This window comes from Sturnus vulgaris, chromosome 29 (genome assembly GCF_052056855.1).
Source record: "Sturnus vulgaris isolate bStuVul1 chromosome 29, bStuVul1.hap1, whole genome shotgun sequence".
Taxonomy (NCBI): domain Eukaryota; kingdom Metazoa; phylum Chordata; class Aves; order Passeriformes; family Sturnidae; genus Sturnus; species Sturnus vulgaris.
Window position 1 is genome coordinate 3,656,231 of NC_142271.1, and position 23,350 is coordinate 3,679,580.

General features: G+C 59.8%; 1 protein-coding gene across 1 annotated transcript in view; it reads right to left on the reverse strand.

The window, feature by feature from the left end:
- Window positions 1-23,350, reverse strand: part of ITPR3 (inositol 1,4,5-trisphosphate receptor type 3) — a 37,696-nt gene that overhangs the window by 12,457 nt on the left and 1,889 nt on the right. Inside the window, exons 2-37 of the mRNA XM_014872722.2 lie at window positions 19,687-19,757; window positions 16,635-16,756; window positions 13,749-13,835; window positions 13,474-13,632; window positions 13,258-13,356; window positions 13,080-13,163; window positions 11,886-12,032; window positions 11,701-11,796; window positions 10,629-10,679; window positions 10,036-10,178; window positions 9,815-9,914; window positions 9,181-9,341; window positions 8,378-8,519; window positions 8,022-8,183; window positions 7,766-7,938; window positions 7,555-7,674; window positions 6,979-7,161; window positions 6,643-6,894; window positions 6,283-6,427; window positions 6,002-6,149; window positions 5,414-5,610; window positions 5,156-5,285; window positions 4,863-4,920; window positions 4,539-4,704; window positions 4,233-4,397; window positions 3,987-4,055; window positions 3,522-3,647; window positions 3,270-3,392; window positions 2,908-3,108; window positions 2,282-2,533; window positions 2,070-2,195; window positions 1,680-1,805; window positions 1,459-1,579; window positions 621-805; window positions 354-502; window positions 107-215 (exon numbers count right to left, since the gene is read on the reverse strand). Of these exons, the coding sequence (XP_014728208.2) occupies window positions 107-215; window positions 354-502; window positions 621-805; window positions 1,459-1,579; window positions 1,680-1,805; window positions 2,070-2,195; window positions 2,282-2,533; window positions 2,908-3,108; window positions 3,270-3,392; window positions 3,522-3,647; window positions 3,987-4,055; window positions 4,233-4,397; window positions 4,539-4,704; window positions 4,863-4,920; window positions 5,156-5,285; window positions 5,414-5,610; window positions 6,002-6,149; window positions 6,283-6,427; window positions 6,643-6,894; window positions 6,979-7,161; window positions 7,555-7,674; window positions 7,766-7,938; window positions 8,022-8,183; window positions 8,378-8,519; window positions 9,181-9,341; window positions 9,815-9,914; window positions 10,036-10,178; window positions 10,629-10,679; window positions 11,701-11,796; window positions 11,886-12,032; window positions 13,080-13,163; window positions 13,258-13,356; window positions 13,474-13,632; window positions 13,749-13,835; window positions 16,635-16,756; window positions 19,687-19,757 (4,948 nt within the window). The remainder of the gene's footprint in view (window positions 1-106; window positions 216-353; window positions 503-620; window positions 806-1,458; window positions 1,580-1,679; window positions 1,806-2,069; window positions 2,196-2,281; window positions 2,534-2,907; window positions 3,109-3,269; window positions 3,393-3,521; window positions 3,648-3,986; window positions 4,056-4,232; window positions 4,398-4,538; window positions 4,705-4,862; window positions 4,921-5,155; window positions 5,286-5,413; window positions 5,611-6,001; window positions 6,150-6,282; window positions 6,428-6,642; window positions 6,895-6,978; window positions 7,162-7,554; window positions 7,675-7,765; window positions 7,939-8,021; window positions 8,184-8,377; window positions 8,520-9,180; window positions 9,342-9,814; window positions 9,915-10,035; window positions 10,179-10,628; window positions 10,680-11,700; window positions 11,797-11,885; window positions 12,033-13,079; window positions 13,164-13,257; window positions 13,357-13,473; window positions 13,633-13,748; window positions 13,836-16,634; window positions 16,757-19,686; window positions 19,758-23,350) is intronic.

A 23,350-nucleotide genomic window follows, 5' to 3' on the forward strand; every position in this document is an offset into this window, starting at 1 on the left:
GTGTCCCCATGCCAAGGGCAGAACCGGCTGAGCACCCCTGGGTGCCCAGGGTGGGCTCTGCCAACCTGGGGCTGGGGCCCACAGGGGCACAGATCACGGTGCTCACCCTCTCTCCATACTTGTTCCTCTTCACCAGCATCTGCTGCAGCGTCCTCAGCACCTTGATGCAGAGCTTCTCCTCCGTCTCCATCAGGTCCTTGGTGTGCTGCACCAGCCTGGCACGGCAAAGCCATGGTCACACAGCCTGAGGGAACCACCCCCACCGCCCCTCCAGGCTGCAGGCACGCAGGGATGCACAGCCCACCCAGGGTGAGGGTCCCAAGCCCTTCCCAGCGCCCCCAAACCGGCCTCACTTGGACAGGAACCCCCCGCTCTCGCATCGCTGGAACGCCTCCGTCCCCTCCATGAAGAGCAGCTCCGGCCGGTGCAGGACATCCACCAGCACGGACAGCTCAGCCTCCACCAGCGGCTTCAGCCGATCCTCCAGGGCGTTGATGATGTCCTGCAAACCACAGGGGACACACAGGGGACGTCCTTCAGAGCCAGGGACACACAGCAGAGGGACCCTGCCACGCCAGCGCCCTCCTGCCACCTGAGCCCTGCCACGCCCTGCCCCGCACCTGCAGCTTCTCGATGATGTTCTTGTAGTCCCACTGGTTGGGGGTAGTGGACACGCGGGGGAAGGAGCGTGTGGCTGCCTTGTAGCTCGAGGTGTTCCTCTGCACCGTGCTGGTGGAGCTGCTGTTGAGCAGGGAGCTCACGTGGGCGTCCAGGTCCATGGGCAGCGCGATGGAGCGGCTCTTGGCTGAGGGACACGGGGGTGGGGTTGGGACAGCCACCCCCAGCTGGGTGCCATCACCCTGCCTGGGCACCCCTTCAGCAGAGTTCACCTCATTTGCAGCAGAGGTTTGGGGTAAATGCACGAGTAAAGTCCTGCAGGCCAGTATGGGCTGGAGTGTTCCCACACATCCCAACAGCCACAGCCCCACGCAGGCTGGAAACAAGCTCCAGTCCCAGTTTTTGGTTGGGGAAGCCAGTGTGGGGAGGCTGCAAGCACCCTGCCTTGAATTCCAAAGGGAAATCCCCACCCAGAGCCCAACAACCAGCAATCCTTTCCACGGTGACTCAATGCTAACAGCCTGAGTCAGGCAGCTGCACACCAAGGGCAAAGTCCTTCCCAGGGAAAACCACTGTCACTGTTGGCTTTGTGTCCGGGCAGGGACACAGCAGCGAGCTCCCAGCCAAGCCCAGGCTCTGGTTATCCCCACGTTATCTTGGGCGTGCTGAGATGAAGCTCACAAAGAAGCACATCCCGGAGCTGGATGTCCCCATCCCCAGCTGGCAGCCCCTCACCGTGGTGTCCTGCCACCCCCACAGGAGGGACAGAGTGTCCTGCTTGTGCTGGGCAGGGACAGCCCAGGGTGGCTCTGTCCCCTGTCCCCAGCAGTGGCTCCTTACCGACCATGGCCAGCGTGCGGATGCAGGACTCCACCGAGCTCTTGTGCTGCTGCTGCAGCCACGGGCACTCCAGCAGCCTCATGGTGGACTGGAGAAGCTGCACCACGATGGTCTGGTGGGTCTGCAGGAGACAGGAGTGTCAGCACACCCGCCCAAACCGTGTTTTGGGGGGCTGGCTGAGCCGCTCTCCTCCCCCTGCCACCCTGCCCAGCCCCTGTGACCTGCAGCGAGGTGCTGTTCTCTGAGAAGGGCGAGCTGAAGAACGCGTTGATGGTGTCCAGCACCACCGTCAGCACGTACTTCTCCAGCGTGGCGTCTGGCAGGCGCTTCTCCCGCTTCTTGCACATCTGTGAGGGCAGGGAGGACGCTGATGGCACCAGGCAAGCTCATGTCTCAGCTCTCAGAGGCTGCTGGGACCACACTGAGCTGAGGGACGTGGCCAGTGACACAGCTCCTGTGGCCACTCCAGAGAGCCCTGACAGCTCCCCAGCCCCCAGTGTGGCACCTATGTGGGGTCCCACAGAAGGCTTCAAGGGAGCCTTGGTGACACCACCCTGTCCCCATCCAAGCCACCACTGCTGTGTCCCTCCCACCCAGCGCTCCCCACGCACCTGGGCCATGTCCAGGGTGAAGTTCTCGAAGAGGGTCCAGATGTGGTTGCTGGTGTAGATCTCCTTCATCTCCACCTCTGTGTCCACATAGCAGTGGTTGACAAAGTTCACGTAGGCCATCTTCACCTGCCAGGGAGGTGGGGAAGAGGCAAGGACACCATCAGGGGACAATCCTGCCGAGCCCCAGTGCCCCCCTGGCTGTCACCCCGTACCTCTGTGATGCAGTCCTCGTGTGTCACCACACGCACCACGTCCTCCAGGGGCAGCAGGGACGTGCACTTGATCTCGGTGTAGACGTTCTTGCCCTCAGCACAGGCAGCCAGCAGGTCCACCAGGGAGATGTGGTACATCAGGGGGCTGTTCTCCTCCACCCCATCCCTGGCTGCTGTCATCATCTCCAGCAGGGTGGCCAGAGAAGCTTTGTCGTTGTAGAAAACCACCACGTCGTCCCCGGCGTTGGTGAGCTGCAGGGAAGAGTCAGTGCTCAGTGGTCACCACGCTGAAAAAGGAGGGTCAGAAACCTCCAAGGCCAACGGTGACCCCTCTGCAGTGGGAGATGAGCAGCAGTGGTTGGGATTGGGGACAGGGATTTGTGTTTACAGGGAAAACCAGACATTTGCAGTGCCATCAAAAATTGTGGGACTCCCAAACTGGCTCTTGGACCTCGCATTGAGCCCCTGAGATGGCTGATGGCCACTGGAGATGGCCACCAGCACTGGGGCTGGCTGGTCCCAGGGAGGATCTGGAAGGCTCTTCTCAAGGAAGAAGCCAACAGTGCAGGTTCCAAGAGCCTTGTCCTGCTTCCCTCCAACTCCTGCCCCGCAGGAGAGATCCTCACCTCAGTCATGATCATGTCCTGGCACTTCTTGACGTACTTGCCCTCGGCCTTGATGATGGTGTGCAGGAAGTCGAGGTACTGCACGTGGCGGCCGTGGGTGGCCACGCAGTGGATGAAGTGCTGAGGCACCGTCTCGTTGATCTCTGAGCACAGTTGGTAGTTGTTGAGGAAGATGTGCTGCATGGTTTCTGCCTCCAACAGCTGGGGACAAGGGGCAGAGTGAGCTCAGGGGGCTGCAGGAACTGTCCCCAACTCCTGCCCTGCATGGTGTCTCCTCCTGGATTTTCCATCCCGTACTCCAGCCCCAGGAGCAGTGCCGAATTCCCTCCCTGTGCTGCTGCCCCTCCGTGTCCTCTCCTCACCCCCGGGGTCAGGAACAGGTTGAGGTGTTTGTGCAGCAGGGCCTGGTTCTCCTGGTTGCCAGCACAAAACTTCTGCAGGAACTGGTGGGTGAACTTGAGGATCTCCATCATCTTGGCATCTCCCTGAGGAGGGGACAGAGGAGAAACACGCGGAGCTGAGAGGGATGGGAGTGGCAGGAGGCCACTCAGGGGTGTCCCCGTGTCCCCCCTTTGCCCTGGGTGCTCAGGATGAGTTGGTTTCTGTCCACCCACCTTCTCATAGGGGATCTGCAGCAGGTCCAGCATCACTTTGTGGGCGTCCATGTTCTTCAGCAGGCGCTGCTGCTTCTTGCGTACCTGTTCCCCTACCCCGCACATCTTGTTGAGCCTCTCCAGGATCTGGGGACAGAGGGACCACAAGGGGTAGGGGCTGAGCCTGGAGCCACTCAGGATTTTTTGTATTCCAGACGTTCTCTCCATAATCCCAGGATTTGCTTTGCTTACAAATCTCAGCACCCCTCAGGGATCATCCCTGTGGTGCCACACAGAGCCCCCGTAGCTGTCACCCACCCAGTCCCCCCCAGTACCCCCAGTGCAAGGATGTGACAGCTTTTCCCTGTGCTGAACTGGCAGGAGCAAGCCAGGCTTGGAACTGTTTCTACTGAAGCACAGGAGAACTTGGAAATGCCTCCAGGATTTCACCCCTTTCCCTCCTGTGCTGGGTTTGGTCTCACTCACCCCCTTCACTATCTGGTAGTTCTCGCTGCTCTTCTCTCCTGGAGCAATGACCTCCTCGTCAGCTCCGTGCTGCAGGGGACACAACAGCACTGGGGTCACACCGTGCCCCTCCAGCCACACCCCACAGGACCCTCCTGGAGCCTCCCCGTCGAGAGGCATCAGGTGCTGGATTAAAGTGAGCAGCCCTCCTGCCTCCCACTCCTTTCCCACCCTGGATCCCAGCTCAGTCTTGCTCAGGGCTCTCACCTCCTTCTTCTCCTTCTTGTTCCCATCCCCTGTGCTGTCGCCCTTGGTGCTGCCCTTCTTGTCCACCCAGAGCTCCGATTTCTCCACCATTGTGCGGAGTTTGTCCAGCTCTGACTTGATCACCTTGTAGTTCTCCACATCCTGGGCTGAGATCAGGAGCTGGACCTGCAAAGACATTTCCAGGGGTTTCCAGTTCAGGGCACAAATCCCACTCCCAGATCTCCCTCCCAAGGAAAGGACCAGGATCCACCCCACATCCCCCACCCACAGCCAGGCATGTGGTGCTCCAGGTGCCCTCAGCCTCACCTGTTTGAAGGTGTGCAGGACCTCCTGCCTCTGGCTGAAGTGCTTAAAGAGGAGCTGCAGGGAGCCGGAGATGAGCGGGGGGTAGTCGTGCATGGTCAGGTGGATCAGCACTCTCAGGAACATCCTCCCTCCCTCGTCATCCACCTCCAGCATGCTGCTCGACTTCCTGGGGCAGGATGGAGGCGCTGGGCGTTAGCAGGAGCTCAGGGGCTGATGGGACAGCTTTAGAGCCTTTAGAACCTCATCCTTCTCATCACTGGCAGCTCCCAGCCTGGATAGGATGGGCAGAAAGGGGAAGGGGAGCTGTGGGGGGCAGGGACTCACCCCACACCAAACATGGCCTCGGCGTGTTCCCCGATCCGGTCCAGGTTCATGGCTGCGGCTGCAGAGAGAGGAAGGGAGTGACAAGGGTGGACAATGCCAGCACTGTGTCTTGGCAGGAACCCACAGGAACCAACCCAGTTCCCTGATCCTGTTCCCACTAAAACACGAACTCCATCCATCCCTGCCCCCTGCCAGCAGCAGCTGCTGGAGATGTCACCTCTGCCACCTGTGTCCCCCCAGCCCCTGGGGTTTGCTGAGCTGGGGGTGCACCAGGAGCAAAGTGGGAGAGTTACTTGTGGAGTCAAAGGCTGGAGCTGTCCCGTCGGCCGCGCTGTCCTGCATGGGGTAAACCTCCACAAACTCCTTCTTGAAGACAGACAGCAGGTAGGAGATCCTGTAGTCCAGCCGCACGTTCAGGATGAACTGGAAGCAGCAGGGAAGGAGAAACCAGCAGTGAGTGAGTGCCCTCTTCACACCAACTGTGCCCCTGCTTGAGAAAATCCCATTACACACCCTCATCCCACACGTCCCACCACTCCATTGGCTCCAACCTGCAAGATCTCCAGGATCTTCAGCTTGGTCTCCATCACCACAATGTTCTCGTTCTCGATGCTCCTCCCTCTGTCCACTTGCTCCGGGGCAGAGCCAGCGCTGAGGCTGGGGGAGCTGAAGATGGACTGCTTCCTGCTCAGCACCATGGTGGACATCATCTGCCCCACGCCCTGGATCGACCTCCGCACGTTCTTCCCTGTGGATTCAGCCACAGTTAGTGCGGGTGGAGGGGGAGACTTAATCAGAGATGAGCAAAAGGCACCGAGTATTTCTATTGGCATGGCCAAGGGCTCACCACCCCAATGTCCTACTGCATGCCCAGCCACAGCAGCAAGCCAGAGTCTGGCTTTCTTGCCACCAGAACTGGAAAACACTGGGCAGACCATGGAAAACACTGAGCAGACTATGGGAAACACTGGGCAGATCATGGGAAACACTGGGCAGATCATGGAAAGCACTGGGCAGAACATGGAAAATTGAGCAGTCCATGGGAAGCACTGGGCAGACCATGGGAAACACTGAGCAGACCATGGAAAGCACTGGGCAGACCATGGGAAGCACCTTCCTGGCCACGAGCAGGGACTCACCTGTCACCTCGTCGTTGTAGACCGCCTGCATCATCAGCTGCGGGTTCTGGACGCAGTCGATGATGCCCAGCAGGGTCCGTGTCAGGCGCAGCAGCTCGCTGAAGCTGTAGAAGCCGAAGTAGATGAGGTTGTGGGCAAGGCTGACGACCTGGGGAAGGACAAGGCAGCTCCAGACCTCACTGAGCAGAACCCATGGTGGGGGACAGTGACATTGCAGGGGCAGTGTCACCCAGACCGTGTCACAGCCTGCAAGGTGCCGGTGACGCCGGCAGTGCCCGCACCTCGAAGGTGAGCTTGTTCTTCTCCTCGTTGGCGAAGGGCACGGCCTCGCTCACCACGTTGTTGAGATAGTCCTCCACAAACTCCATGGTGCTGGCAAACTTGTTCTTCTTGTCATCACGTGAGACGTTGAGGTTGGAGTCGTAGCTGCAGGGGGACACATTGGGGTGAGCTGGGGACAGCAGTGTCCTCACAGCCAGCTGGCAGGAGCGCTGTCCTGAGCCACCGTGGCCAGCAGTGATGCTGTGATAGATGGAGCCCACTTCCTTCTGAGGCCTCAGACCTACCCACAAACACTCCCCTGCCACGACATCTGCCACCCCCTGTCCCCCAAAGCCACCCCGAGCCCCGGCGTGTCTCACTCTTTGATGGTGATGGCTGTGGGGATCTCGGTCCAGAGCCGTGCAAACTTCACGGGCATCACCAGCTCCTGGGGGTCCCTGTCCACGTGCACGTGCAGCATGAGGTGGCAGAAGGAGGCACGCAGGTCGAAGGGCAGCATCTCATCTGCCATGCACAGGAAGATCAGGTCCACCCCCAGCTGCTGGGAGATCTCCTTGATGGCCAAGTACTGGCGGTCCAGGCACATGCGGGCAAAGAGCTTCAGCTGGTACCTGCCCAGAGGGGAGGGGGAGAGGGAGTGAGGCCGTGCAACCCTCACAGCCTCACCTGCAGAGGAGGTGCCACAGGAGCATCACCTGTAGTAGCTGAGGACGTTCTCGTCATGGGCGTTGCCAGCCCGGGCCTCCTGTGCCAGCTGCCGGATGCTTTTCTCGTGGTGGTCGTTGTTCTTGTCCGTCCAGGTGAGCCAGACCTCCTCCTCCGAGTACTCGATGCTCAGGTACTCGTGGGTCTGGGACATCTCCTTCACTGGCCTCAGCCTGTGACAGGAAAGGGGAAATCTGGAGATGCTCCCATGGATGGAGGGGCTGCACCTCAAGGGGTGACAGAGCTTCAGTGGGACCAGGCCCACCTGTAGTGGGTTTCTTGTAGGGTGGGGAGAAGGTGTTTTTGAGAGTTTTGTTTAACTTCTCATTATCCTGCTCTGAATAAACTTAATTCATATCCCTAACTAGCGCCTGCTTCACCTGAGATTGTATTTGATGAGCGATTTCTCCTGGTTCTTATCCCAACCCATGAACCCTTCAATAAATTTTCTCTCCTCTGTCCAGCTGCAGAATGAGCAGCTTTGGTGGGTGCCTGACATCCCACCCACGACAAACCCCCAAAGAAAGGGAGAGAGAGAGAGCAAAACCTCTCCCTCAGCCACTCACTCTGTTTTGATGAGGATGTCACTGTTTTTAGAGTCCAGCACGCACTTGCAGATCAGCTCCTGGGTGACGGGGATGGCGATGTGGTTGGACACGCAGAGATCCGAGAGATAATCCAGAAACCTGCCGGGGAGAGGCAGCTCTGCCGTGAGAGGGGGGGTCCCCAGGGCTCTCCCCTTCCCCTCCCGCCCCTCAGAGCCCCCCCCCCACGCACCGTGGCTCGCGGTTCTTGCGCACCAGGCTGACGAAGGTCTCCACCTCGGTCTTGGTGATGTGCTTCTCCAGCAGCTTGCGGTTGTTGTGCAGCAGGGCCGTGATGGTGTCCTCGGCCAGGATGTCGTAGCCGATCTGGGACTGCATCATCCCGAACTGCTTGGCAATGTGCTCCTGCAGCGGGCACAGAGGGGCTGTGAGCCACGTCCCCCCTGCCCCCCGAGGCTCCAGGGGGATGGGGAGTCACCCCCCAGCACCTGGTTCTTGCGGTAATCCTCCTGGGAGTGCCGGAGCACGCGGTAGCACAGGCGGAACATGTATTGGTAGGGAGCGTTCTTCTGGTCCGACAGCTCTTCCAGCCTCACCAGCGGCCCTTCCCCGCCCTTGTCCTTGAAAGGGGCCTTCAGGATCCCAAAGATCTGCCCAAAAGCAGAGATCAGGGCTGTGTCCTGCTCCACGCCAGCCCCCTGTGCATGGCTGAACACCGTGGCATGAACTGGAGACCCTCCTCCGTGGGGCTTTCCATCCCTCTGCCCCCAGAGTGAGCAGGACAGGACATCTCCACAGGACATGTCCCAGCCTTGCTGGGATGCAGACCCCCAGGGCCACCCACCTGCTTCAGGATGTTCTGCTCCCGCATCAGCTTCTGCCTCTCCCGGTTGGGTTTGGTCACTACAATGTCCAGCACATTTTGGCCATTGTTGGGGACATCACTGACAAAAAACACCAAGTCCTCCAGCAGCTGGATCACGAACCTGTGAAGGGACACGGGGTGAGTGGGCAGGGGACTGCTCACCTGCCCAGACTCAGGTTCCTGCAGTGATGCTGGTGGGTTTTGGGGACCAAAGAGCCTCATAAACCTGCCAGGGGAGCTGCTGGCCAGTCCCGCACTCCCTGCTGGAGGTCAATGTCCGGATCTGCAGCCCCTAGGGCTCCTGTACGTGCCAGGGTGAATGTCTGGGGGGGCTTTGCTTGTGGCTTACACCAGGGATTCTGCATTGAACGCCTCTGCCCCCATGGTCACCCCCATGGGGCCTGCGTGGGCCAGGCTGGCAGGGCGGAAGCTGCTCACTCTGTCCCACAGGGATCTGTGTTTGCTCAGGAAGCACCAAGAACCCACCCACCTAAAAATAATACAGTGACTAAGGCAGCTGCCTCTATCGTGGGGCCATCTCCCAGCCCCTCGGATATTTTTCTGGGATATTTTTCTAGGATATTTTTCTGGGATATTTTTCTAGGAGGGGCCAGAGCCGTTATCTGGTTTCCTCGCCAGGCTCCTGGGAGAAGCAGGCGTGGATTGGGGTTGTGGGCAGGGAAGCAGGGGCAGCGCTGGCACCAGCACCAGGCAGGGGCCTCGTTCTGCTGGGGAGCCCTTGGAGGAGCCCAGCACGGCCCCATCTCCCAGGGGCCTCTTACCTCCGGTCGTTCTGGCTGAGGAAACCCTCGTTCATCTTCTCCACCACGTTGGCCAGCATGGAGCTGGCATCGTTGGCAAAGTCCAGGTCCCGGATCTCGGACACGGGCACAGAGACGATGGCAAAAGCTTCTTTGTCCTCTTTGGTGGGGCATGTGCCCAGCTGGGAAGCAACAGAGAAGGAGCATCACACAGACAGGGCCATGCCAGGCGTGTCCCCACCATGTCAGGTGTGTCCCCACCATGCCAGGTGTGTCCCCACCATGCATCACACAGACAGGGCCATGCCAGGCATGTCCCCACCATGTCAGGTGTGTCCCCACCATGTATCACACGGACAGGGCCATGCCAGGTGTGTCCCCACCATGTCAGGTGTCCCCCCACCATGCATCACACAAACAGGGCCATGCCAGGTGTGTCCCCAGCATCTGTCACCACCCCTGCTGACATCAGTGACCCAGTTTGTCCCCATCAGAGGGGCTGGGGTGGGCTCTGGGTGACTGGGGTGTGCTCCAGGCTGGTGTCTGCCCATCCCTTTGGATCATCCGGGGTGTTTCAGTCCCCGGGTGCTGGGAGGGAAGCAGCACCCTGAGCTCTTGGGGGACAGGGAATAGAGAGGAGGCAGCGGGGCTGTACCATGAGGCGGATGGGGCGCTCCTCATCGATGTCGATGGGCACGTTGGTGCTCTGGATCCAGGTGTTGGTGCAGAGGTGGCGCAGCCTCACGTAGGAGTTCCTGCCAACAGCACAAAGTCCTGGTGAGGGACCCCCAGAGTGTCCTGGCGAGTGATCCCCATGGGGACAGGCCAGCACCGCCCTTCCCCAGCACTCAACGCCCCCTGACCCCTCTGCCATACCGTGGCACGAAGGAGTCTGTCTTCTGCAGCGTGGTGGGGTCCAGCTCGAACAGGGAGGCGATGTCGTTGCCGTGGGGCACGGCCACCAGCCGGTACTTGATCTTCTCGCCGGTGTTCCTGCGGCTGGCACGGCTGCTGCCCCCCTGCACGGTGGGGAGGGGGTCTCTGAGCCCGGCTCAGGGGTCCCCTGCGCCCATGGCAGCGTGGGGACGCAGCAAAGCTTTGCCAGGGCTGAGCCTCACACGAGCGGAGCACAAGCGGCGTGGATGCACCTGAGCTATGAGACCCCTCCTGATCCAAACCTCACCAGCAGCACTGAAAAACCCCCCTGAACATCCAACTCCCTCATCTACCAAGCATTTCCCTGTGGCCTGGGGAGCCAACATGCACTGGGACACTCTGAGAGTTTTGGCAGGGTCCTCTCACAGGCGGGACACTGCTCTAAGTGCAGGACAGTGGATGCTGTGCTGGCACAGTGGGACAAGCTCGGCTGCAGTCCCCTCAGGGGGCTCAGTTTTGGGACATTTCCCTGCTTTCAGGCCCTGGCTGAGAGCTGGCGTGGTTGGGGCAGCGGCAGCAGCGGTTCTGCTCACCGTGGGCGCTGCTTTGGGCTCAGCCACGTCTCCTTTATAACTTGGGTTTTCCTGAAAAGTTAAAGAGGGAGATGAAAGCAGCTGTCAGTCCTCCCACTCGGTCCCTCCAAAGCCCTGGGGATGGATGGATGGATGGATGGATGGATGGATGGATGGATGGATGGATGGATGGATGGAGTGTGATCCCTATTCCTGCCTTCCCTGAACACAGCACAGAGAGGAAACCTGCCCAGGTGGGGCTGGAGGATGTGACCTGTGCCCAGTGCATGGTGTCCCAGCCCTGGGAGTGGGATGGGGGAGCCCAGGGGAGCAGACCTGGCTCTGTGTGGCAGCAAGAACTTCCTGGAGGCTCCAGACTGAGCTCCCAGTGAGCAGTACCAGCCCAGGATGGGCTCATTCCATGATCTTTCCTGTTTAGGTGTCAACCTTTGGGTTTAAAGCACCCATTTCTGAGCCCCAGTGTTTGCTGTTTTCCATCCTGCAGTGATGGAAGCACCCGAGGGTTGCCCTTGGGTGTCTTATCCAGCTGGGGAACATCCCCAGGATGTCCCTGCTGCCCTGGCAGCCGAGCACAGCCTTGGTCCTGGCAGTGCCAAACACACCCCAGCACCCAAGAGCAGCAACTCCATCAGGAGGCCTCGAGCTGGCCTTAAAAGGGAGCAGAAAAACCTGGCAGATGCTGCTTCCAGACCCAGATTTGCCCCCACCCTCTGCCAGGTGAGGACAGCAGGATGAGTCACGTCCCACTCCCAATGCACCGACTGTGCCAGCCAGTCCCTTGGCATGGGGTGAGCACAGAAACGCCCCAGCCACCCCCTCCCGTCCCCCTGGGCCAGAAAAAGAGCAAGTGAACCCTTCATTGGGGGATTTCAGGGGGAAAGTTTGGTCCTGAACCAGGTGATAATGACGGTGGTCAGGTGTCAACATCTGTGAGCAAGGAGGAGTCGCAGGGGCTCCCAGAGCAGACTGAAGGAAACACTGGGCATCACTCCCTGCCCGAGGTGGGCACTGCCTTTGCAAGGGGTGCCACAGCCCCAGGGCACGTTCCTGCACCCCTGTGTCACCCCCTTACCTCGGCTGCCAGGTAGTTGCCCGTGGCGAGGTGCTTGAAGCGGTACAAGCCATTCCAGTGGCCGGCTCCCCCTCGGCACGGGTCGTGGTGAACCACCTGGGGGAGGGCAGAGGAGACAGAGCTCAGCCCCAGCACAGGAGGGATGGAACATCTCCAAACACCCCCTCCACACCCTCCCTGCTCACCTCCACCTCCCACAGGGCGTTGGAGCTGGTGGCCGAGGTGGCCGACTGGCGCAGGGTGGTGCGGAGGAACACGTGCAGCTTGCCCTTGTACTCGTCACAGGTGAGGAACTTCTCCTGCTCGGCGTGGAACAGCCTCACCACGTCCCCCTGCACCACAGGGACACGGGCTGAGAGGCAGGGTCAAAGAATCCTGGAGGCTTTCAGGTTGGAAAAGACCTCCAAGGTCATTAAGCCCAATCTTTCACCACCATGCCCCCTAAAGCATGTCCTGAAGTGTCTGTCTGCTCATTTCTGGACACTTCCAGGGATGGTGACTGTCCTGGGGAGCCTGTTCCCATGTTTAACCACTCAGTCAGTGGAGAAATTTCTCCGTGGCTCTCCTGCAATGCATCTCCTCTTGTGTCCCCTCATGCTGCAAAGGGGACAGGATTCCTCCTGGACACAGCTCCCAACTGCATGGCAGGACTGTGGGACCCTGGGAACCACAGGGCACTGTCTCCTCTTCCCATCCAACCTCCCTGAGCTCTGCCAAAACCTGCCCCAGGCAGCACAAACGCTCCTCTGAGCCCAGGGGACAGGGCACAGGCACCCTGCACTGCCACCACTGCCACTGTCCACGCAGTGACACCTCTGCTCCCACCCCCGGGGGATAAATGGATGTGAATCCATCACTTTCCACCCCTGGAGCAGACAGAGGCTCCACTCCCCGATGTGTTTAAGGCATTAACACCCCGGGAAGGGAAGGAGGATGTGGGAAGCTGGGATAAGCACAGAGCCTGGGGATGAAGGGCTGTGAGATCCTAACAATCCACATCCATCCAGCTGCTTCCTGGAGCACCTCGGCCTGAACAATAGCTCAGCAGGGAAAGTTCCTTTCCCAGGCAGCAGCCACCCTGCTGCAGGGCTGAGCAGCTGGAAGTGTCCCTGCACAAGAAGCCACTGCTGGCACTGCATGAGCCTGGGGCCGTCCCCAAAAATCAACTGAACACCCTGAGGTCGGTAATTTGTGCCAGCAGATCCTAAAATATCCCACTCTGCCTCACTGTGCTGCTCTCCAGGTGATGAATTTTCCCAGGAATTGTGGCCCTCAAGGCAGGACTCTTGTCTGCCCTTGTCACAGAGCCAGGTGGCTGCTCACACGTCCTGTCCCCCCAGAGCCTGCCAGGCCCTGCACAGCCAAACCTCCTCCCTTACCCCCTTCAGCACTTCCTCCATGTGGTCGCAGAACTGCATGAACAGGTTGATTTTCCAGCTGGTGTTACAATTGACCGAGTTCACCTACAGAGCAAGAGAGCGCGGTCACGACCTCAGAACAAAGGAGAAAAAGGAAAAAGAAGGAAAAAAAAGGAAAAAAACCCAAACCCTCCCGTACCTCCTTGCAGCCAGCATTGTCAGCCAGCTCGTAGTTGCTGGCATGCAGCGGCTGCCCAGCGTTCACGGGGTTCAGGATCACTTTGTCTCCCACAACTACCTGGGGAGCAAAATGGGAAAAAGGCAGCGAGGATGAGAGCGGGTACCCGGTGTGGAGCCCAGCCCAGGCACGGAGCTCTTTGCACACCCCTCAGGGACTGCCGGGCCCCACACTCACATTATCCCCGTTGCTCCTGAGCTTCCAGAAGGGCTGGATGAAGAGCCAGGAGCCCTCGTTGCCGGTGGCATCCAGGGTGACCCGCATGGCGTTTTTCTCCAGCAGCGCCGGCAGCCGCTTGTTCACCGTCAGGTACTTGTTGCTCTTCATGTGCAGCAGCTGGAGGAGCCAAGGGTGGGAGAGCTGAGAAGTGCAGCGCCCCAGGGCCCACCAGCCCCTTCCCAGACGTGCTGGATATGTTCTGGATCTGTTCTGGATCCGTCCTGGATCCGTACCTGGATGACGCTCCCGTACTTCACCACGTCCCCGTGCACTTTCTTGTTTTCCGTCTCGTTCTGCTTCTGCTCCATCTGGGCCGCGTGCTGCTCCAAAAGGAGAAGAGCTGAGTGTGGAGCAGCACCCTCCTCCCTCCCCAGGAGCCGATCCCAGCTGGGTCACTCACAGCCTTGGCTTTGGGAAGGGTGGGAAGGGCTGGGATCAGGGTCAGCATCCCTCTGTCCCCCGGGGCCACAACAGGGAGCACCCAACAGCTCCACAGCGCGGCCCTGACCAGCCCTAGAAGTCCATGAGGGCTTTAAATTGAAGAATTTAAAAATTAGGACAGGGACAAAACTACACCAAAATTCCCCCAGGACAGCAGGTTTTGGGGTAACACCAAACGAGGGCTGGGTTCAGGGTGGGGATGGAGGTAAAATACCCAAGACATCCAAAACAGGGGACTGAGGGCTCTCAGCAGCACTAAAAGGAGCCAAAGGCAGCGTGCCAGCAGTGCCATGCCCAGAGATGGAGCAGGCATGGACCTGCTGCTGCAGGATGTGTCCCCAGGAGTGGAGGCTCAGCAGCTCATCTCCAAAACCACCGAGATTTTCCATGTGCTGGCTCTGGCAGTGGCAGCAGTGATGGGATGCTGACACACGTGAGCGAGGCAGGAATTTGTTCCCACAGCACATCTGGGAATGGCGAGTGAGCACTGACAGCCCTGGCGCCAGGCTGGGCACAGCCCGGGCAGCTCCAGCCCGGGGCTCCCCCAAATTTGTGCTGGGAAGCAGCGAGGGATGGAGCTGGGAGAGCCTCTGCCCTTCTCCTGCTCTCCCCCTTCCACCTGAGCACAGAGGAATTGGGAAATATCCGGAATCACGGCTTGGCACTGGGAGGGAGGATGGAGCAGCAAGTCCTGAGCACCCGAGCAGGTGAGGGGTCTGAATGTGGCTGGCAACTGTCCCCACAGAGCCCTGGGTGTCCCTGGAGTCACCCTCCATCCCCACAGGGCCCTGGGTGTCCCTGGAGTCACCCTCCATCCCCACAGGGCCCTGGGTGTCACCAGAGTGACCCTTCCATGCCCACAGAGCTTTGGGTGCCACCTGGGGTCACCCTCACCACCGTGCAGTGGTGGCTGCTGCCATCAGAACAAACCCACTGCCAAGAAATCCAGCTCAGTGGCTGCTGTGGGAGTTTAACCACAACCCCAGGGAGCAAACACGGCCCTGATGGGAGATCCAGCACCTCGGGGTGTCCTAAATCTCCCTCAGATCTGAGCACCTCCCTCACCACCAGTGGGGCTGACACTGGGAGCTTCCCCATGCTCCAGTCCTGGGGCTGATGCTCCCACATTGTCCCTGTCCCCAAGCCCAGGGATGGGGTGTCAGGGATGCCCACAGGGGATCGGGGAGGACTGGGGGACATCAGCAGAAAGGCTGGAAAGCCCCCACGGCCTGTCTGAGCTGCTTTGGGCTGAGAAAACACCGAGCTTAAACACAGCAGCGAGGGGCACCAGCTCCAAAAGCAACCACGGGCATCACAGGCTGGGCTTCTCCACTGCAGACCCGGCTGCTCCTGCCTCAGGAGATGATCTCCATGGGCTGGGAGATGTTCTCAGCTTTATCAGCCCCCCCTGCTCAGGGACAGGCTGGAGTCTGGTGCCTGCAGAGCCTGGCAGGGCTGGGCTGAGCTCCCCAAGTGCTCCAGTCATGAAGGGAAACACCAGGAGCAGCAGAGAGCAGCGAGGAAATGGCAGAATCTCTTTAGGACAAGGCTGAAGCAAGGTGCAATCAATCAGGCTCAGAAATGAGCCTCTGGGTCCACCCGTGGCCAGCACAGCTGTGACGTTACAGCCCAGGCTAAGGGGAGCAGGAAAATAATGGAAAATGGGAAACGGGGGCTCTGTGTGCCAGGGCTGGAGCTGGCAGCTGGCACTGCCCCTGTCCTGGCGGCTCCAGGGCAGGACACCCTGTGCTGGCACTGCCCAGCCCCCCCCAGAGCCGGGGATGGTGGGGCTGGGCTCCAGCCCCATCAGATGATTTAGTGAAATCTCTCCCCAGCCTCGTTTTTATGAATCATCGGCGGGGCCTCGCCAGCTGCCTGAGGCCGTTGTGCAATGTTTGATGTGGGCCCTGGCCAAAGCCGGGGGAAGCCAACGGGAGCCTTTCCCTTCCCCAGCCCTTTGGAGAATGGCCTGGAAGCAGGGCTCCCTCCTGCATGGGTGTGCTGGGGTGCTGAGGGGTGTCCCAAGGTGCTGAGGGGGGTCCTGGGGTACCCTGGGGTGCTGAAAGGTGCTCTGGGGTGCCCTGAGGGGTGTCCTGGGGTGTCCTGAGGTGCTGAGGGGTGTTCTGGAGTGCTCTGGGGTATCCTGGGTGTCCCAAGGGGTGTCCCGGGGTGCTGAGGGGTGTTTTGAGGTGTCCTGAGGTGCTAAAAGGCGCTCTGGGGTGCCCTGGGGTGTCCTGAAGTGCTGAAGGGTGTCCTGAGGGGTATCCTGGTGTACTGAGGGCTGTCTCGGGGTGCTGAAAGGTGCTCTGGGGTGTCCTGAAATGCTGAAGCATGCTCTGGGGTGCTGAGGAGTGTCCTGGGTTGTCCTGGGGTGCTGAAAGGTGCTCTGGGGTGCCCTGGGGTGTCCTGAAATGCTGAAGCATGCTCTGGGGTGCTGAAGGGTGTCCTGGGCTCCCCTAGGGTGCCCCAGGGTGCAGGGCTGTGCTCCCAGAGCTCCTCTGCCACAGCACAAGAAGCATCAGGAGGGTGACACAGCAATGGCTGGGCAGGGGACAAGGGGGAGAACACAGCTGGAAATCGGAAATTCTCATCCCAAACCGGCACCACCAGAGGTCTGGATGCCATCTCCCACCCAGCTCCTGGGCACTGCCAGCTCTGGGCCTCTGGCTCCTGCTCACCTGGAGCTTCTGCAGCAGCACCACGTCTGCAATCTTGTCCTTGTCCTGCTTGGTCTGCTTGGCCTTCCAGTACTGCTTCTGGGCAGAGTAGCGGTTCATGGGACACACCTTGAAGAGGCAATCTGGGAACAGAGCAGAGCAGAGCCTGGCGAGGCTGCAGCAGCCATCAGGGTGTCCCCAGCAGGGCCAATGTCCCCGAGGGGCAGGGACACTCCTGGTGTCACCACGGTTCCCCCCCATCCACGAGGGAGACACGGCGGGGACTGGTGGGGGTCACGTCACCGTGTGCTGGCTGCTGGGTCGGCTTTAAATCAGGATAAATAATGAGTCCAGGAATGACTGCACTTCTTGGACTCGTGATTAGAAGTGTTCCCATCGGAAATGGCTGTGCTATTCGGGAAGGGAAGCTTCAGGGGGGAGAGGAGCTCTGATGGAGCCCAGCTGCACCAAAGGAGGAGAGAATCCCGGCTGGAGGGAGGCTGGGACACCATCAGCCACCTCCACATCCCTTGTCACCCACGGGACACCCTGAGCCTGCAGAAGGAGCCTGTGGTGGCCGTGCCATGGGGACACACACATCCATCCCTCCGTGACCTGCATCAGCAGCCCTGGATGCTCCCGAAATCTCCGTGTCAGCAGCTCTATTTCAAGATCCTAAAGGATGCACAAGATGCATCCCAGCTCCTCCGAGCCCCCCCTGCACTGCAGATCGCCCTGATTCCCCTGTTCTCCCCCAGGATGGTGGGCGGGAAGTGCAGACATCCACGGCCAGGCTGGGGGAGCTGAAGCAGGAGAGCAGATGTCTGGAGACAACGAGGCTCTCACATCTCCCAACCCCCTTCCCGGGCTGGAAGCTGCGCGGGGCGAGGGCAGGAAGGGCTCTGCAGCCTGAATCGCCCTAATTATGCCTGAAATAGCAGCCCAGAAAGTTCAGACACAAGAAAGAAAATTACGAAAAAAAAAAAAATAGTCCCTTCCCTGGCTGGCCGCGGGCCCGAGGCGCTGGCGAGCGCGTGTTTATTTACCTGGGAGTGCCGCTGGGGCAGCGCCGAGCGCGGTTCTCACCGGCCGGGGCCGCTGGGGCAGTGCCAGGTTTCACATTTCGTTTCACAGCCCGGTTTGCCATTGGCACAGCCCGGTTTACCATTGGCACATCCCTTGCCAAGCAGCCGGAGCAGCCCCGGGGCCGGGGCAGCCGTGCACCCCCGCCCCAGCACCTGGAGCGCTCTCCATTAAATTGTTAATTAGCGGGAACTGCTGCAAAAGGCGCTGGTGGGAAAGGGAAACCAGGGGGAGGTAAAAAAAATCCAGTACAGTGACTGCAAAGCCTGTTTTTGAGCGCTGAGCCCGGTTTTGCAAGGAGGGAAACTGAGGCACGGCAGGGCTTTTGTGCAGAAAATCAGTGGCACAGCTTAGGTTGGGAGCCAGAGATTTTGGTACCCAGCAGAAGAGCTGCAAGATTTCCAAAAAATGGATTGGGGTGGAAAAGAGGGAAGGTGAAGGAAGCTCCTGCACCAGCACTGCCCAGAGTGAGCAGCTCAGAGGGTGATGTGGGGCTGACCTGCCAGGACCCACAGTGGCTTTGGGGGAAAAAATTCCCAACCAGACTGGTCTGTGGGGCAAAACTTCCCACCCAATGAGGCCTGGGGTGCAAAACTTTCCATCCAGAGAGGCCTGGGAGGTAAAATCTCCCATCTAGAGTGACTTTAGGGGCAAAACTTCCCACTCAATGCCTTTGGGGGGCAAAACCTCCCGCTCAGAGTGGATCTGGGGGCAAAACTTCTCATCCACAGTGACTTTGGGGGAAAAAATTTCCCATCCAGAGAGGCCTGGGGGACAAAATGTCCAGGTGACTCCTTTGGGGACAGCAGTGGCACAGCTGCGGGTCCCGCTGCCCCCTCGCCTGGGAGGGTGGAAGCTTTTCCTGACATGCCTGAACTGGGCTGGGAAGAGCCTCGGCGGGGAGAGAAACCGCAAAAAATGAAAAACAAATAACTGAGAGGTGTCGAGCGTCTCTCCGAGGAGGCGCGGGCGGCAGAGCCGGGCAGGAACAGCTCCCAGGTGGGTTCTGGCATTTCCAAGGAACTGACCTCGGCAGGAGGGTCCTGTTTTCCCAGCGGGAAGCCCCGGCACGACCCGTGTGAGGCTCAGGATAGGGCAGGGTCCGGCCACAGGATGTGGGGACGGCGACAGAGCATGAAAATCCCCTGCAGCCTCTGGCCGGGAGCAGCCCCAGCCCTTGTTTCCACCTCGCTGCAGGCGATGGCTATCGAGCAGGGAGAGCTCTACCTTTCCGGCCATTAAAACAAACGCCTGGATATCCTGATAGCGAGGGCAGAGAAAAACCTGCGCCTGGAAAAGAGATTGAACCCACACGCACACGGCCACGCAGGGGGACGGCAGTGGCTGCAGAGCATCCAGCCCAGGTGGAAGGCTGGGAATGGAGCTGAGAGTGGCTGGGGGATGATGGAGATGCTGGATGGGTCGTTAATTAGACCCATTAACAAATTAATGGCAATAATTTCCTTGGAGACACAGCTTAGTGCTTGGTGGGATCCTGAGAGAGAGTGGAAAAATTGAGGTCTTGAGATATTTTGGGGTGTGGGGGGAAAGGAGGGATGGGTGCTGCTAAAATCACCCTGAGAAAAAGGTGGAGGCACAAGGCAGAGTGGAGAACTGATGTTTTTAAAGTCTTATTGAAAAGAAGACATAAAACAACAACAGGGGGATGAAAGGAACAGCTGCTCTAAACCAACCCCAAATCCAACACCACAGTTATGGGTTTGGGGAGATTTCCCAGCTCTCTACGCCCTGGCTGTGTGATCCAGGCACTGAAATCCTACCGGGACAGGGCCCTTCCCTGAGTGTGGAGCATCCTGGGGCAGTCAGGAACACGCCAGCACTTCCCAGGTGGGTGCAGCCCAGGGCAGAGCTGTGCCCCCTGTCCCATCCCCGGTGTCCCATCCCCAGTGTCCCATCCCCTGTGTGGGTGCCCAGGGCCAGGATTGGCCCCAAAGCTGCTCCCAGAGCGATGGAGCTGCCCCAGTCTCACCTCGGAACTTCTTGGGGGGGTTGTCCAGGTCTCCAGCCGCCGGCTCCACCACACACCGATCATCCACCAGCCTGAGGGGGACAAAAAACAGGAGCAGGGTCAGGAACAGAGGGATGGCCGGATGGGCAGAGTGGCTGTGCCACCATCACCTGGCCCAGAGTGACAAATCCAAAGCTACACCTCCTGTTTCCCACCTGTAAATATTTTTTCAGGGGCTAAACACCCCTTCCCTCGGTTCCCACTGCTTCCCTGGGTGTTTTCCATGCTGCTCCCTCGGGCACACAGGGTTTTGGCAGCAGTGAAGGACTAGGGGAGGTTCGTGGCCATCACTCCAGGCCCTTTGCTCCCTGACTTGTGCCAGAGGGAGCCCTGCCCTGCCCAACTCGCCGCCTGGCACTCAGAGCTCTGTTATTGCACCCTTAATCCAGCAAAAAAAAGGGAGGAGTTCAGCTTCCATTCACTGGTTTTCCTTCTCTGGAACTCTTCCCACAGGAACACGGAGGGTGCAGGAGCTGTGGCTGGAGGTGGCAGGGCCCCCCAAACCCAGTTATTAATTATTATCTGATCAGAGCTGCAGGCTCTGCCCATCAGATCCAGCCTCCGTGTCTCCTCCCTGCCCACCTCTGTTTTCCCAGCCTTGAACAAAATCCTTCGTGCTTGGCCTTGGCTGCTGGGGGCTGATTTTGGGATGGACGGGACTTTGCTTTTCAGAGTTCCCGAGAACAGCAAAGCAGGGGATCTGGCCGGAGCACAGAGGGGCGAGCATGGCCCGAGGGGCTCCCTGTGCTGGGAGCTCCGTGCGAGGCTGCCGGGGGAACTGGCTGCTCCAGCAGGACAGGCTGTACCCGCTCGGCCGCTTTCCCCAGCCCCGGGAAGCAGCAGGAGAAACTCCGGGCGAGAGAGAAGCGTGTCCCCATCTGCGAACGTGCCCGCAGTGCTCTGCTGGAGCATCGTGCGACAGGAGGGCCAGGAGCAGCCTGGAGCAGCGAGGTGCGCTGTCCCCGCCACCCCCAAGGGACTCTCGGTGTCCCCAACAAACCAAACGACCCGAAAATCTCTGGAGGTGAACGCGCTGCTCTGCAAAGGGCTAAAAGCCAGGCGGATCCATCCCGCTGGAAGATCCAGCCTGCTCCTCTCAGCCCAGCCGCTCTCTGGAGGAGGGGAGAATTCCTTTCGCTCGGCAGAGAGGAATTTGGCCTCGCTGCTGATGGATGGGGACCGCGGGGACCCCGGTGCTGCCGTGTCCTTGGGCTCTGACACCCCTGTGCTCCTCACGGCACAGAACAGCCTCAGATTGCACATAAAGGCAGAAAAACAATTTGCCCGGTGGCAGAAGAAGCTTCAAAACAATTAGCAAAGACCTGGAAGGTTGGAAAAACCCCAGAGCCAGACAGGGCTGCCCTGATTTTGTAAATGCCCGTGGGCAGCAGCGTAGGGGGTTTGGGGCTGTCCAAACACCTTTTCCTTGGGTGGTGACAGCAGGGAAGTAGCCAGGGACATTCCCAGATCACTGCAGGGCACGGAGCTTTGGGAGGGCAGGGAAAGAGGGAAAGGGGGAAAACCAGAGCGGCTGCAGCACCACGGGGGACAGGCAAAGCCCCAGGCCAGCCCTGGTGTCACTCGGGGGCAGTTTTGGTTTCTGTTCTGCTATTTTAATGGGGTCAGGGCAGAACAAACCCTTGGGACGTGCCTGGGAGCGAAAACCACCGAGGGCTGAGGACACCAACCCACGGGTGGGGCTCAGGGAGGGAAGCCCTGACCCTCAGCACATCCCCAGCTCCCATCAGCGCCCATGGAGGCACAAGGGCTCCATTCATCTGGGCACTTGAAACCCCAAAATCCTCCTGACGTGCCGGGTTTGTTTTCAGCACAGGAGCCTCTCCGTGCACTCGGCCCTGCTGCAGCGCTGCCCCGTGCCCGCATCCCCGCTCCAGCCGGCAGGATCAGAGACAGCGACCTGCCAGCCTGGAAGTCTTAATTAGTTAACGATCTCAAGGCACTTTCAGCATCTTTAATCCCAGGATTACGCGCTCGGCAGGAAGGCGAAGTGTTCTTTTTATTAAACTGATACTCTGAGAGACGTTTCCTCACTAAAAAATTTGCTGAAAATTAAAAAAAAAAAAAAAAAAAGAGAGAGAGATTCTGACAGAGTGGACATGAGTCACCTGTGAGGCTGCTGGGGCCGGGACACGCTCCCGCTAAAACCCGGCATTCCCGCCCTGGGATGGGCCAGGGGAGCTCCCTAAAGAGCAGCGGGGATGTGCGAGGCCACCTTTTAATGGGAAAGCGGTGTCCAAGCACCGGGAGGAGGATCCTGAGCGAGGCAGGATGCGGATGCACCCATGGAATGTCATTTTGCCATCCCAAATTCCACCCCCCCCCGGGAGCAGGAGGGGCGGGATCCAGCACTGATGAGCCCCTCAAGGCGCTGGCGAGCATGTGGCTGGCTCTTAGCCGCGGAGTCCTCGCCGCGCTTCCAGCGGGGCTTCCTGGGGCTTCCAAATGCCGAGCACAAAGTGATTCCCTGGCCCGGGGCCAGCGCGCTTGGCCCCGTGCGAGGCAGAGCCTTCCCCGAGGTCAGGGCAGGAGGAGCTCGGCCAGTGCTGCAAAATCCGGGGCAGTCGGACCCTCCCGAGCCCTCCCCGGGGATGAGCCCCAGCTGGACCCTGCTGGGCTGGGCAAAAACCTCCCCCAGATGTGGCACAGACGATGCCAAGGGGAGCTGGGGCACGCCGGGATCCAGGGAGGGCTCTGGGAGAAAGGAAACCCCAACAGAGCCAGGAGAACCCCAATAGAGAGCTCAGAAATCGCTGAGGTGAGGAAAAGGATGAGGAGGAGGAGGAAGAGGAGGTGTTGAGAGCTCGTTGTGGAGCCAGGTCAGCCCCTCTGGCACCCGCAAGCGCTGCCCCAGGGAGGAGAGAGGAAAGAGAGCGGGGCAGCCACAAAAATGCAGCTTTTTGGTGCTGTCCCGGTGCCAGGAGGGCTCGGACTCCTTCTCCTCCTCCCCCCAGCAGGGACGGGTTCATCCTGACCCGGCGGAGCTGGAGTTACCCTTTAACCAACTGCATCTCCCTGAGCTGCTCCACCCCGAAATCCACCTGCAACCGCAGGTACAGGTGTTATTTCACCTGAAACAGCCGCCCGGCACCCCGCCGGGTTTGTCCCTTCTGCGAGTGCCCGTTCTGAGCCCCTGAAAGATTCGAGGAGCCTGGCAGGGATGGGACAGCACAAAATCCTCCTGGGCAACTTCCCGTGTCTCCAAAACCTCTTCTGGCCACTCCAATCTGCCCATCCCGTGCCCCGAGGGTTAGTCCCAGGTCTGTGAGCCCAGCTCTCCCCTCCCAGGGCACTGTTTTGGGCTGGCTCGAGCATTTCAGCTGGTTTGGGTATCTTGGCTCGGCATTCCTACCGAGCTGAGCTCCACGCCCGGGATGTTTTTCCTGCTCACGAGCAAACGCCCGCTGCAGGGAGGGGATGAAAGGGAGGGTTCGTGCCCGGGGGCCCCGACAGAGAGATTCGGGGAGCAGAGGAGCCCCAGGTAGGAGCTGTAGGGTTCCTTCACCTCCACCCCACACCCCAGAGACCCCCGGGGCTGCTCCACAGGGATGTCACAGCAGCCACCCTCAATGTGACACCGGTGATCAACACCTGGGGACACTCGGTG